At 44.9% G+C, this 15862-nt stretch overlaps 1 protein-coding gene across 2 annotated transcripts in view; it reads right to left on the bottom strand.

The window, feature by feature from the left end:
• Positions 1–15862, bottom strand: part of MET (MET proto-oncogene, receptor tyrosine kinase) — a 152315-nt gene that overhangs the window by 73457 nt on the left and 62996 nt on the right. For both annotated transcript variants that reach the window (XM_038752346.1, XM_038752347.1), the window contains exon 3: positions 7146–7337. In XM_038752346.1, coding sequence (XP_038608274.1) covers positions 7146–7337 — 192 coding nt within the window. The remainder of the gene's footprint in view (positions 1–7145; positions 7338–15862) is intronic.

The raw sequence follows: 15862 nt of genomic DNA, 5'->3' as shown, positions 1-15862 counted from the left end.
CCCAGCCCGCACCCTCCGCTCCTCCACCACTAATCTCCTCACTGTACCTCGCTCTCGCCTGTCCCGCCATCGACCCCCGGCCCACGTCATCCCCCGGGCCTGGAATGCCCTCCCTCTGCCCATCCGCCAAGCTAGCTCTCTTCCTCCCTTCAAGGCCCTGCTGAGAGCTCACCTCCTCCAGGAGGCCTTCCCAGACTGAGCCCCTTCTTTCCTCTCCCCCTCGTCCCCCTCTCCATCCCCCCGTCTTACCTCCTTCCCTTCCCCACAGCACCTGTATATATGTATATATGGTTGTACGTATTTATTACTCTATTTATTTATTTTACTTGTACATTTCTATCCTACTTATTTTATTTTGTTGGTATGTTTGGTTCTGTTCTCTGTCTCCCCCTTTTAGACTGTGAGCCCACTGTTGGGTAGGGACTGTCTCTATGTGATGCCAATTTGTACTTCCCAAGCGCTTAGTACAGTGCTCTGCACATAGTAAGCGCTCAATAAATACGATTGATTGATTGATTGATTGATTGACCTGCCGCTGATGTGTTTAGGAGACAGGAGGTCGATAGCTGCATCGATTCTTCGTTCTGGAAGCAAGCTTTTATTTTTATGTTCACCGATGTCCAGTGTGATCCTTTAAACGCTGGTCACTTTTTCCATGCTCATATTTTAATTAATAACTAGGCTTTTGTGCTGTCAGGCAGAGGTTCCTTTCATGTGTAGACAGGGAGGGGGGTGGGGGAAGCTGCCAGCTCCTGCAGAAGAAGGTATCCCAGGAGTCAGGGGAGAATCCGGGGAAATGCCCATAGTCCTCTGTGCCTCATAATGAGTCCCTGACACTTTTCCCAGCGAACCAGTCATCAAAGTGAACTGCCATACTACACCCTAAATTTTGCGCTGACCCTTCTGTCTCCCACGCCCACATGTACTAGTTACCACTGACTTTTAAAGCCAACTGTTTTAGGATGTCTAAATAACTAACAAATGGCCCTTGGTAAACAACCAGGTTTGTACTGTGGATACTTGCTTCTGTTTGCCCTGATATTTACCTAGAGAGAGAAATGTCCCTTTTTTCCACACGCAAACTTGGGTCTGAGACTCTTCCAGAGAAAATCCAGCCCGAGGCATGTTGGTAAACTGACTCTGGGATGTCAGAGAAGCTTAAAACAAGACTGATGCCAAAAAGTAACTCCTCCACCTTGAGCCTAACATTGCAAGTGCTACAATATCATTCTTTCTAAACAAATAATGACTGTGAAATACCTGATTCATTGTCTACCCGACAGCTGAGGCTGTAACCCTTGTTCCTGGTCCCACAATCAAAACCACAACAATAGGAGAGGCAGAAACAGCTGCAAATGCTCGAGGAGAGGAAAAAAAACCTAAAGAAAAAAAAAAAAATCCCAGCTAGATTCTGCCACCAAGCTTCAGCTCAGGAAGGAAGCCCAGTGGTGTTTGTGTTCCTTTGCAGGCCTGGCAGCTGCCTTTGGAAAAGTTTCTACCCTTTGATTAGGAAACAGAAACTCCTTAGTATTTATGAAAATAGAGGCTTGATTTATGACCTGCTCAGGTGGACTACTACTACAACTACTACTACTACTACTACTACTACTACTACTAGAATAATAACAATAATAATAATAATAATAATAATATTGGTATTTGTTAAGCACTTACTATGTGCCAAACACAGGGCAAAGCCCTGAGGTGGATACAAGATAATCAGGTCAGACCTAGTCCCTGTCCCACATGGGGTTCGCAGTCTATGTAGGAGGGAGAACAGGTCCTGGATCCCCATTTTACCTGTGAGGAAACTGAGGCCCAGTGAAGCAACTTACCCAAAGTCACCCAGCAGACACGATGCAGAGGCAGGATTAGAACTGAGGTCTCCTGACTCCCAGGGCCATGGTCTTCCCACTTTCCACTTCCAAGAGGGCCTGGAAGTCAGAAGGTTCTAATCCCAGCTCTGCCACTTGTCTGCTGTGTGACCTTGAGCAGGCCACTTCACTTCTCTGCCTACACATGGAAAGGAACCTGTGCCTGACAGCACAAAAGCCTAATGATTAATTAAAATATGAGCATGGAAAAAGTGACCAGCATTTAAAGGATCGCATTGGACATCGGTGAACGTAAAAATAATAGCTTGCTTCCAGGACGAAGAATCAATGAAGAATCGATTAAGATTGTGGATTTAGTATGTGCCAACCACTGTGATAAGTGCTGGGGTGGACACAAGATGTGGTACAGGGAGCATGTCCAACCTGATTAGCTTGTATCTACCTCAGCGCTTAGTACAGTGCCTGGCATATAGTAGGCGCTTATGAAAAACCATAAAAAAAACAACTCCCTGGAATTGGTTTTTCAGCATTCAATCAGCCTGAGGCAGCTGGATTAATGACCATTCCTCCTCTGCAGAGAAGGAGGCAGGGCACAGAAGATAATGTCTTTCGACCAGCAGGGTCCTTCCACCTTCTAGGCTTTCAACCAAGGACAGTGGAATGGAGGGACAAAATGATTAAACTACAACACAGGAGGCCAGGGAGGACCCTTCTGATGCAAAAAAAGAAAAAGTCAGGACCATGTTTTCCTTTTTAGTGAACTATAAATTACAGAATCAAGGAATGTGGAAAAAGAGAGGCTCTCCATCACCTCGCCCCCTCCTACCTCACCTCCCTTCTCTCCTTCTACAGCCCAGCCCGCACCCTCCGCTCCTCTGCCGCTAACCTCCTCACTGTGCCTCGTTCTTGCCTGTCCCGCCGTCGACCCCTGTCCCACATCCTCCCCCTGGCCTGGAATGCCCTCCCTTCGCACATCTGCCCAGCTAGCTTTCTTCCTCCCTTCAAAGCCCTACTGAGAGCTCACCTCCTCCAGGAGGCCTTCCCAGACTGAGCTCTCCCCCTCCCCATCCCCCCAGCCCTACCTCCTTCCCCTCCCCACAGCACCTGTATATATGTTTGTACAGATTTATTACTCTATTTATTTTACTTGTACATATCTACTATTCTATTTATTTTGTTAACGATGTGTATTTTGCTTTAATTCTTTTTGTTCTGACGACTTGACACCTGTCCACATGTTTTGTTTTGTTGTCTGTCTCCCCCTTCTAGGCTGTGAGCCCGTTGTTGGATAGGGACCGTCTCTATATGTTGCCAACTTGTACTTCCCAAGCGCTCAGTACAGTGCTCTGCACACAGTAAGTGCTCAATAGTTACGACTGAATGAATGAATGAAAAGAGAGGCAGTAAAAGGGAAGGTGACATAAGGTGATAAACACTTGAAGAATAAAGAGAAGCAGCGTGGCCTAGTAGAAAGAGAATGGATCTGGGTTCTAATCTACCTAACTACTGTGTGAGCTTGGGCAAGTCACTTAACTTCTCCGGGCCTCAGTATCCTTTAAGCACTTAATATTCACCCCTCAGCCCTTATATACATAGCCATAATTTATTACAATGCCCTTCTCCCCTTTTAGACTGCAAGCTCTTTGTAGGCAGGAAACGTGTCTACCAACTGTAATATTGTACTCTCCCAAGCACACAGTACACAGTGCTTTGCATACAGTAAGTTCTCAATAAATACCATTGATTGATTGATTTCCTCATCTTTAAAACAGGGATTCAATAACTACTTAGACAGCGAGCCCCATGTGGGACAGGAACCTTATTTGACCTGACTGCCTCGAACCCACCCAAGTTTTTAGTACAGTTCTTGGCACGTAGTAATTGCATAACAAATACCACAGTAATGATTACTGTCATAATGAAGGGAAGGAAAAGATGGGCACTCTGGAAAGTTGGAGGATGAGAGACAAGGCAAATGGGTCCATTCCACAATGATAAAATAAGGCCAGACTAACAAGAACACTTTAAGATAATGTGATGCAAGGGTGTGATTCTGAGGCATGAAGATGAAGAGAGACTATTTTATTTGCATGTTTTTGTGAGCTTTCTAATGGTATTTATTAAGCACTTACTATGTGTCAGACACTGTACTAAGTACTGGGGTGGATACAAGCAAATCGGTTGGATACCATCCACGTCCTACATGGGGCTCAGTGTTATTCTCCATTTTACAGATGAGGTAATTTAGGCACAGAGAAGTGATTTGCCTGATGGCACACAACAGATGAGTGGTGGAGCCGGGATTAAAACCCAGGTCCCTCTGTCTACCAGGCTCGGGCTCTAGCCACTAGACCATGCTGCTTCTCCAGTTTTAAGTAAAAAAAAACAACAACAAACCAAAACAAAAAATGCCAAAACAAAACAAAAAATCTTACCTCCTTTGGTATGCATTCCCTGATTAGTGCTCTCTAATTCTAGGTCAGGTTTGACTATCCAACACTTCAACTTTTACTATGTATCTGCCCACTGATGTGTACTTACTCATTTTCCTGTATTCCTGTTATTCATGACTATTTTCTCACTCTCACCCCTGGTATATTCTACAGTTTCTGTCGACTACTTCTCCCATTAGATTGGTTCACTCAATCAGTAATATTTACTGAACACTTATTCTGTGCAGAGCACTGGACTAAGAGGTTGGAAGAATACAACAGAGCAAGTAGACATAATCCAAATTCATTCCCTGTATGTTCCCCGAACATGCTGTCACTGTGCAGTCAATATGACGCATGAATATATGAATTACTGTTAAAAGTAAGGCAATACCTATATTAGAGTCATTAGAGTGCTGGTTGTTTTCCTTTATTTGAGGAGCAATGTTGCGTAGTGGAAAAAGCATAAACCTGAAAATTAAGGACCTGGGTTCTAATTCAGGCTCTGCCACTTGCCTGCTGTGTGATCTTAGGCAAATCATTTAACTTCTCTGTGTCTCAGTTTCCTCATGTGTAAAATAGGGATTAAATTCCCATTTTCCTTCCCTCTGAGACTGTGCACCTTGTGAGGGACAAGGACCATGACTCACCTGTTTATCTTGCACCCACCCCAGTGCTTATCACAGTGGTTGGCACATACTAAATCCATACCGTACCACGATTATAATTAAAAGTGCATAGCTTGCGTAAGCACCATTCAGGAAAACATCCAACAAACAAGACTCATAAATGCAGCTCCTGTGTGCTTCACTTAATAATTTTCCTGAGCTTTCTGGTTTGAGTGGTATGGCATATTCTTCTAGTGCTTCAGAATAAATATTTCATTTTATGAATTTTTTCTTCTTCTTGGCTTCAGGACATTTCCATAGAAACTCCATTGTTGGTCTGCCTTAGTTGAGTATTTCCTGATGAGCCAATGGATGAAAGCAGGCCCCCAGATTATTATTCGAGTAGTAAAACAGATTTGATTTAAGTGCATATTAAAGCCTGAAAAATGCTGTAATTCCTGTACCCTGGAGATAAGGCACCTGTCCTCAAGCCTGAAATGTGAAGTTTTGTTACATGGCAACGCTGTTGCTAGCCATTAAAAGCCTCCTTTCTGAGGTTTTCACCTAGCGACCAGGAGCATGCAGGGCTCTTGCACGGGCCAAGGGTAGTGGACACCACAGATGGGCTTGGAGGGGCCAGAAGCGAGAGTCACCGTGGGACTGAGAGACCTTTCCTTCCCTAACTCCAGCCGGTGGCTCTCAAGGCTGTGAACGTTTCTGTTTCTGGAGACACACGGTTCACACAATAGTTTTCCTTTGATCTGAGCCTTCCCCTAGGGTAGGAAACACGGCTGGAAGGGCTTTAATTGTTTTATTTTATTTTCCTATCACGGGCCGACAAAATGGTGAGTGAGAAGAAACCCAGTCCAGGCTCCACACATCAGCTGCAGATAAAATACCAGGACCATCCTTTAGAAGTTGGGGAAATCACCCTGCGTACCCTCTCTTCTGGGATTTGTGCCGAGATAATGCCATCTTAACCCTTGGGTAGCTCGCCCATGTTTCCAAAGCGATTTCACATCAATCCTCCCATTAACTTTCACAATAATAATAATAATGGTACTTGTTGAAAACTTACTACGTGCCCAGCACTGTCCTAAGCACTGGAGTAGATACAAGCTCATCAGGTTGGACTCAATCCCACACAGGGCTCCCAGTCATACCTCATCTGTAAAATGGGAGTTAACTGAGGCTCAGAGAAGTGAAGTAGTAATAATAATAATAATGGTGCTTGTTAAGCACTTACTACATGCCAAGCACTGTTCTTAGCACTGGCGTAGTCACAAGTTAGTCAAATTGGACACAGTCCCTGTCCTAATGGTAATGGAAGTGATGCAAAAATTAGGACACCGGTACCTCTTGGGGGCCAATGAAGCTCTGCAGAAAGCATTTTGACTCATCAGAATTTAATGTCATCTTCAAGGCCCTACTGAGAGCTCACCTCCTCCAGGAGGCCTTCCCAGACTGAGCCCCCTCCTTCCTCTCCTCCTCATTCCCCCTCTCATCCCCCCGTCTTACCTCCTTCCCTTCCCCACAGCACCTGTATATTTATTACTCTATATTTATTTATATTACTTGTACATATCTATTCTATTTATTTTATTTTGTTAATATGCTCGGTTTTGTTCTCTGTCTCCCCTTTCTAGACTGTGAGCCCACTGTTGGGTAGGGACTGTCTCTATATGTTGCCAACTTGTACTTCCCAAGCGCTTAGTACAGTGCTCTGCACATAGTAAGCGCTCAATAAATACGATTGATTGATTGATTCACAGTTTAAATACCCATTTTACAGATGAGGTATCTGAGGCCCAGAGAAATGAAGTGACTTGCCCAAGTTCACACAGCAGACCTGAGGCAGAGCCAGAATTAGAACCCATGACCTTCTGACTCTCCGGCCCATCCTCTACCCACTAAGCCAAATTCACACAGTGGACATGTGATAGAGATGGAATTAGAACCAGGTCCTTCTGACTCTCGGGCCCATGTTCTAGCACTAAGCCACTCTGCTTCTCTACAACATCCCCTGTAAAGTAGGGAGAGGCAGGTGTTATTCTCCCCATTTTACAGAGGAGAAAACTGAGGCCCAGAGAGGTGGCCAATGTGGAACCAGACTTGTGCTCTTTCTGTTACACCGGCCACCATCCAGTTGTCAGAACTACTTCACCACCCAGTGTTCTCTAAATATTCCCCTCCCAATTCCTAAATTCAGTCAAGATACCCCAAACAGGCTGGAATGTAGAGTGGATGGGAAGGCTGCCGTGACACTGTACCTGCATGAATCTCCCCTCGGCGGTGCCAAGATTGGCCACGGTGAGGTTCCCTTTGATGAAGGTGGATATCGACGTCAGGAGGACATGACTGAACTTCCCCATGGACAGGTCGACGCGCTGTAAAGGGGTGGTGAACTCCATGCGGTACTCATCATCGCGCACCTCGCAGCTCGAAGAATTCCGTAGGAACGTCTGAAATCAAAGGTGGAATCAATCAATCAATCAATCAGTGTATCTATTGAGTGCTTACTGTGTGCACAGCGCTGTACTAAGAACTTGGGAAAGTATGATAAAATAGAGTTGGTAGCCCTGATCCCTGCCCATGAGGACCTTACAGTCTACAGGGAGAGACAGACCTTAACAGATAGGGGAAATAGGAGAGAATCTCGCCTGTCCCGCCATCGACCCCTGGCCCACGTCCTTCCCACGGCCTGGAATGCCCTCCCTCCACACATCCGCCAAACTAGCTCTCTTCCTCCCTTCAAAGCTCACCTCCTCCAGGAGGCCTTCTGAGACTGAGTCCCCTTTTTCCTCTCCTCCTTTCCTCCCCATCGTCCTCCCTCCCTCCCTCTGCCCTACCCCCTTCCCCTCCCCACAGCACTTGTATATATTTGTACATATTTATTACTTCATTTTACTTGTACATATTTACTACTCTATTTTATTACTGATGTGCACATAGCTGTAATTCTATTTATTCTGATGGTTTTGACATCTGTCTACTTGTCTGTCTTCCCCTTCTAGACTGTGAGCCCGTTGTTGGGTAGGGACCATCTCTATATGCTGCCTACCTGTACTTCCCAAGCGCTTATTACAGTGCTCTACACATAGTAAACGCTCAATAAATACGATTGAATGAATGAAAGAATAAGGGCTGTGGGGCTGGGGTGAGTATTAAAGTGCTTAAGGGGTACACAGCCAAGTGCAGAGGCCACACAATGAGGGTGAAGGTTGGCCCGGACTGAGGGTTGGACGTGGGAGGGTGGGGGCTGTTGGGGGGGTTTCAGCATGGGAGGGCACTTTCTCCCCCAACCCTTCCTTGTTCTGATCTGCCTTTGATGACCCACCAGCTGGTATTTCCTCGGCCTTGTGGATTTTCCACCTGGAGGTAACGGCTTTATTGAAGACACCTCTGCAAGACTCTGTGCTCTGGCTTGCAGCACTGGAATTCTTCCAAGTGCTTGGCACAGTGCTCTGCATGTAGCAAGTGCTTGATAAATGTGAATGAAACGATTGATTGGAGTGGGATAGCGCCGTTCTGCTCCCCACCTCAGCTTGGTCCTTTTTAAACGGCGATTCCTTAAGTAATCCTGCCGACCCACTGATTTCTGATCCCTCTGTTTCTCCCCGAGTGCAAGGGCCGGAGTTTAGAGTAGTAGTAGAAGTAGTCTGAGTATTTATAATTGTCATTATCATTATTAATACTAATTGATAATGATGATAATAATAATTGTGGTATTTGGTAAGTGTTTAGTATGTGCCAGGAACTGTACTAAGCACTGGGGTTGATACATGATAATGAGGTTGGACACAGTCCTTGCCTTGTTCCTACCCCAGAGCTTAGAACAGTGCTTGACACATTGTAAGCATTGAATGAATATCACAAATATTATTATAATTGTCCCATACAAGCTCCCAGTCAAAATAGGAGAGGCAACATCCTCTTTGCAGATGAGGGAAAAGAGGATCAGAAAAGTTAAGTGACTTGCCCAAGGTCACACAGCTGGTAAGCGACAGAGGCAAGATTAGAAACCCAAGTCTTCTGACTCCTAGGCCTGTGCTCTTTCTACAGGGCATGCTACTTCCCGGGGAAAAAAAAGACTGATTATTCTTAAAGGCATTCTCATTTGGCGTTGTACCCGATGTGGGTGTGTTCATTCAGTGAAAGCAGTAACAGTATTTATTAAGCATTTACTATGCGCAGGCACTGTACTAAATACTGGGAAAAAAATGTTTGGATGAGAATTGGACACAGTCTCTACCCCTCATATGGGTTCATAATCTCAGAATAAATTAGGGTAGAGGAGGTTGTTAATAGACACGTAAGGAAAGATGAAACAGTGTAAGAGACCAATATGATCAATCGACTGATCATATTTATTGAGTGTTTACTGTGTCCAGAGCACTATTCTAAGTGCTTGGGAAAATACATTATAATAGAGTTGGTAGACATGTTTCCTTGCCAACAATGGGCTTACAGTCTAGAGGAGGAAAAGATATTAATATGAATAAATTACAGAAACGTACAGAAATGCCATAGGGTTGAGGGAAGCAGCATGGCCTAGCAGATACAGCACGGGCGGAAGGATCTGGGTTCTAATCCCAGCTCTACCACATGTCTCTTGTGTGAGCTTGGGCAAGTCACAACTTCTGTGTGCCTCAGTTACTTCCTCTGTAAAATGGGGATTAAGACAGTAAGCCCCATGTGGGACATGGACTGTGACCATACTGTTTTTAGCTTCTATCGACCCTAGAACTTCGTAGAGTGCCTGGCACAAGGTAAACATTTAACCAGTACCTTCAAAAAAAAAGAAAAAGGTGGGGGTGAATAAAAGGTGCAAATCCAAGTACAAGGGTGACAAAGAAGGGAGCAGGAGTAGAGGAAATGAAGGCTTAGTTCGGGAAGACCTCTTGGAGGAGATGTTTTGAACGTGGGGAGAGTGATTGTCAGATATGAAGAGGGAGGGAGTTCCAGACCAGACGCAGGATGTGGGTGAGCGGTTGGTGCCGAGACAGAAGTAAAGGACGATGAAGCTACACAAGCAGTAGGTGAAGTGGTTAGAGGAGCAGAATTTCAGGCTCCTTCTGTTTCGGTGGCCTTCTAAATGTTCTAAACACTGAGAAGGCCCAATACATCTTAAAACCTGTGCTGTGCACATCGGTACAACCTGGTCTGCTGCACTGTAAAGAAGCTGGGCTGAGTGGCAACAATCCAATACCAGCCTCTGTTACAGGCTGTGGAGAGGATTGATTAGAGGCTACACGCTCTTTGAGCAACAAGTTCAGTGCTCCTAATCTCTTAGATTGAGTCCCCCAAGGGCCAGGGGCTGTGTCTAATTCCCACCTGTCTATTTTTTTAATGGTATTTGTTAAGTGATTACTTTGGGTGATGCTTGTGGCCTAGTGGAAAGAGGACAGGTCTGAGAGTAAGGGATCTGGGTTCTAGTCCTGTCTTCTTCACCTGTCAGCTGTGTGACTTTGGGAAAGTCCTATACCTTCTCTGTGCCTCAGTTGCCTCACGGATAAAGTGGGGATTAAGACTGTGAGACCCATGATGGACAATGACTGGGTTCAAGCTGATTAGCTTGTATCTATCCCAGAGCTTAGTACAGTGCCTGGCACATAGTAAGCACTTACTAATACTATTAAAAATAAAAGAGCACAGGCCTGGGGGTCAGAGGGCCTGGGTTCTAATCCCGGCTCCTCTGTGTCCAACCTGATTATCTTGTATATACCCCAGCACTTAGAAGAGTGCCTGGCACATAGTAAGTGCTTAAATACCATTTTTAAAAAAAGTGCCTGCTGTGTGACTCTGGGCAAACCACATCTTCTCTGAACCTGTTTCCTCATCTGTAAAAGGGAAATTAAATATCTAACCCTTCTATAGTCCCTCCTTCATGGGACAGGGACTGTCTGACCTGATTATCTTATAACTACACCAGTGTTTAATGCTGTGCTTGGCACAGAGTAAGTGCTTAACAAATACCACCATTATTACTTTTAGCAAATTACTGTGCTGTGCACCACAGGCCCCATATGACATATTTCTGCTACAGGGTGCTACGTGATGTGGCCTTGGTCTGAAAGAGTAGCTTTTGTTCTGGGGGAGTAACTCAAGCAAGGAGAAGCAGCATGGTCTAGCAGATACAGCACAGGCCTGCGAGTGCTTATCTCAGCTCTACCACTTTTCTACTGTGAGACCATGGCAAGACACTTAGCTTCTCTGAACCTCAGTTACCTCATCGGTAAAATGGGGATAAAGACTGAGAACCCCATGAGGGACATGGACAGTGTCCAATGTGATTAACTTGTGTCTACCCAACCCTTGGTACAGCACCAGGCACATAGTAGGTGCTTAACAAATACCATAAAAACAAAAAAAAAAGAAAAGAAAAAGCAAGGAGCAGGTTCATTGAGTGCCCCGTTGGACATGGGGTAGAGCTGGGGGCTCAGTAAAGCAAGTGAACCAGCTTCTGTCTCTGCTCTCTCATAGAGGTGACCAACTAAGGACCCAGGTTAGGCAAATCCAGTCTGATCACTTAGCAGGGTGATGCCAGTGCCCTTCCGATACTGGGCAGGGGCAGCTCTGGTCCCCGGGCTCTGTCTAAACCGCAGAAGATAATACTAATCCGTGGGCCATGTGGATTGCGGAAATCTAAGCAGGGACCCCCAGAACCAAACTCTACTGGTATTCTATTGGTAATTCCAGGGAAGGAGCCACTGTGGCCTACCTGGAGCCTGGACAAAGAGACATGCGTGACAGCACATGCTAAATGCTCAGATGCAGGGTAATGTGATGATGCCACGGACTCTATTTTCCAGAATTATGTGGATTTTGAACAATTGTAGAGCATTTCTCTGGGTAGGGGGCCCCAGATCTCCTCCTTGCTCCAGAGCCTTTAAGCTCCCCTCCCAGGACAGCATGAAGTTTGTGGCGGTGTCTGGGTCACGGAACTCAATGGAGGAGGGAGACTCACTGATGCAAATTTTTTTAAAAATGGACAGAAAAGAGGTCAGTGTTGTACGGGAACAAGATGAAAACTGGATGAATGGACAGACTAACTGTAGCGGGCACTGGAAATGGAGTTGCCATTTCAACGCTCCATCTTTTAACCTCTGGACCACTTCATTAAGCAAGATCAGCCCAGAATTGGAGCTTACTGAATGCCAAGTAGAATAACTACCCCCAAAGAGGCCAGGTTGGCAATGTGAGACCTTTATTCCATGCACTGATGGATGCTACTTGATTATTTAATTTCCAATATGCTCCAGAATTTTTCTTTGGAAGGAAAACCTAATTGAGCTGCTCCAACCATTCAATAGATCCTTATTAATTGTAATTTGGTTACTGTTGACGATCAATCTTCCATTTGGGAGAGAGGCTGCCCAGAACAAAAGTTTCTTAGGGGAGCTCTAATCAGTTTTAAATCAAACACCAAAGGGGATTTCTACACTGACCAACATTCGGGATGGGAAGAAATGTCATTTCTTTCTGTGGCCCAAACTATTGCTGTGGGTCAATAATATCACATATTATTAAAGACGTAATTGAGCAGGCGATGGACAGAAAAGAGTCACCAAGATGAAAGGAGGGTGGAAGAGAGTGGGTAGGGGAATAGAGTGAAATTATTACAGCCATGGCCCTTCCTGTCCTGAGAGGGACAGGATTGAAGTTTTTGGAGTCATGGAGGAAGAGAACACGGAGCTATTGGTTCCTAAATTCCACAGTGCCAGGATGATGGTATACGACTGGAAGCGGGAGGACGGCAGGTTCAACATAAATGGAAGGAAGCATGTCCTCACCAGGAGGGTGGGAAAGCATTTGGAATCTCTCACCATAGGAATCTTTGCAGACAGAAACACCAGGAGGTGCTGGAGGGATAAAGATACATAGATCTGTAGACAAGTGGGCTGCGATGAGTCACTGGAGAGGAAGCTGGAGATGTAGAGGAAAAAAATAGGGGGGCTGAATGGTCCAGCAATGAGGATGGGTGTGTGGGCAAGGAATGTGTCTGTTACACTGTTGTATTGTACAACAATGTCTCTATTTGTCTCTATTCACCCCAGACTTCATGCTGTACAGGGAGGGGAGCTCAAAGGCTCTGGAGCAAGGAGGTGGTCCAGGGCCCCCTCCACCCAGAGAAATGATCTATGATTATTCAAAATCCACATAATTCTGGAAAATAGAGTCTGGGGCACCATCACATTAAACTGCATCTGAGCTTTAACATGTGCTGTCACGCATGTCTCCTTGTCCAGGCTCTGGGTGGGCCGCAGTGGCTCCTTCTCCAGAGTTACTGTTGAAATTAATGTTGTACTCTCCCAAATGCTTAATACAATGCTCTGCACACAGTGAGCACTCAAAAAATACGACTGACTGACATATTATTTCTTCATGAATTCTGGTGCCACTGTTGGAGACAGAGTCCTGAAATGGATGGACCATGAATCTGTCCCGGGAATGCCATTTCTTATGTTCTATTTTATTCCTCTTTTGATATACATATTTTCATAGTAAATGCTATCCACTGAAGATCAAATCAAAGGACCCTCTTCTTTCAGTAGAAGCCTCAGAGCTGGAAGTTCCATGTTCTTAGACTGGGCATAAATTCACCTTTGCATCAAATAATTCCTCCTCAAAGCTTTATGTGGCCATGGCAGGAATACTTCCCACTCTATAGCCAAAAATCAGTCCTTTCAGGCACAGAGGAGGGTACCCTCTTATACTGAACCTACTTGCTATACCTCAATCTCCACTATCTCACCACCAACCCCATGCCCTCATCCTCCCTCTGGCCTGGAAATCTCTCCCCCTTCATATCTGACAGATCACCATTCTCCCCACCTTCGAAACATTATTAAAATTACATCTCCTCCAAGGGGCTTTCCCCGACAAACCTTTCATTTCCCCCACTTCTTCTTTCTTCTGCGTCACCTATGCAACCTATGCACTTGGATCGGTACCCTTTAAGCACTTGATAGTACTTCTCACACTCAACCCCACAGCACCTATGTACAGATTCATAATTTATTTTAATGTCTGTCTCCCCTTTTAGCCTATAGGCTCCTTGGGGGCAGGGAACATGTCTGCCAACTCTGTTATATTGTATCCTCCTGAGTGCTTAGTAAAGTTTTCTGTACACAGTAAGCACTGAATAAATACCACTGACCAATTGATTGACTGATTGAAATCTCTGTCTCTTAAAAGGGACTTTCACTCTCTTTGATCAGATTCTTGAAATGGTCTGAACAGCCTGGGAGAACACCGAGAAGCAATGTGGTCTAGTGGTTACTACGAGGGCTGGGAGTCAGAGGACCTGGGTTCTAATGCCAGCTTCACCACTTGTCTGCTGTGTGACCCTGGGCAAGTCACTTAACTTCTCTGTGCATCAGTTACTTCATCTGCAAAATGGGGATTAAGACTTTGAGCTCCATGTGGGACAAGGATTGAGTCCAAACTGGATTATCTTGTATCTACCTCAAGGTTTAGTACAGTGCCTTACACACTGTAAGTACTTAACAAATGTCATTTTTAAAACAACAACAAATCCAAAAAAAACCTCTAGGGATAACCAAGGAGTGTGAAACTCTCTGTGCCTCTTCATATGCAAAATAGGATCAGAATTTCTGGTCTTGATTCACCCCCAGAGAAAAATACTCTCAAGCCGAACTGTGAAAGCTGAATTGCAATCACTGATAGGGGAAAGTTGACATTTTCCATTTCAGTTTTACTATGCCTGTCCTTAACATTAGATTTTTATGATCAGATGCAGCAAAAAAATATTTGCAAATCAATCGGGAAATCTGAACTCCACTCTGAGGAATTACAAGCTGGGGTCTCATCCCTGCCATTGAACATAGGTAGGCCCTGGTGGAGGGAAAGAATCAATCAATCAATGAATCGTATTTACTGAGCAGCACTGCAGCACTGTTCCTAGAGCTTGGGAGAGAATAATAATAATAATGATAATAATAACACTTGGTAAGTACTTACTATGTGCCAAGCAGTATTCTAAGCACTGGGGTAGATACAAGTTAATCAGGTTGGACAGAGCCCCTATCTCACATGGGGCTCACACTCTTAATCTCCACTTTAGAGATGAGTTAACTAAGGCCAGGAGAATTTAAGTGACTTGCCCAAGGTCACACAGCAGACGTGTGGCAGAGCTGGATCAGAACCAGGTCCTTCTGACTCCCAGTCCCATGCTCTATCCACTAAACCATGCTACAGGATCTTTGCCCTCAAGGAGTTTATAATCTATGGGGACGGGGTGACATGCTATAATAAATTACAGACAGGATGGAATATAAAGGTATGTACATAAATATAAGGGATGGGGGAGGAGAAGATGTGCTCATCCAATCAATACCTTTGATTGTCAGTTGAAGGTCTTCTGAGATTGCATGTTGCACTTAGTCGTCTTTGCTCTCCTACATTTCTCTTTAAATCATTCATTCATTCATTCAATTGTATTTATTGAGCGCTTACTGTGTGCAGAGCACTGTACCAGCGCTTGGGAAGTACAAGTTGGCAACATATAGAGACAGTCCCTACCCAACAGCGGGCTCACACTCTAGAAGGGGGAGACAGACAACAAAAAAACAAAACATATTAACAAAATAAAATAAATAGAATAGTAAATATGTACAAGTAAAATAGAGTAATAAATCTGTACAAACATATATACAGGTGCTGTGGGGAGGGGAAGGAGGTAGGACGGGGCAATGGGGAGGGGGAGAAGAAAAAGGTGGGGGGGATCTTCTAGGCTGTGAGCCCACTGTTGAGTAGGGACTGTCTCTATATGTTGCCAACTTGTACTTCCCAAGCGCTTAGTACAGTGTTCTGCACACAGTAAGCGCTCAATAAATATGACTGACTGATTGATTGATCATGCATCCACACCTTCATACTTTGACTTGGTCATGGTTTTCAGAAACTCTTAGATTGTAAGCCAATGTCTAATTCCCACCTGTGCCTTCTCTCCCAGTGTTTAGAG

This window comes from Tachyglossus aculeatus, chromosome 10 (genome assembly GCF_015852505.1).
Source record: "Tachyglossus aculeatus isolate mTacAcu1 chromosome 10, mTacAcu1.pri, whole genome shotgun sequence".
Classification (NCBI taxonomy): Eukaryota; Metazoa; Chordata; class Mammalia; order Monotremata; family Tachyglossidae; genus Tachyglossus; species Tachyglossus aculeatus.
The sequence above is the reverse complement of the archived record's forward strand: the minus strand, read 5'-3'. Positions and strand labels throughout refer to the sequence as shown.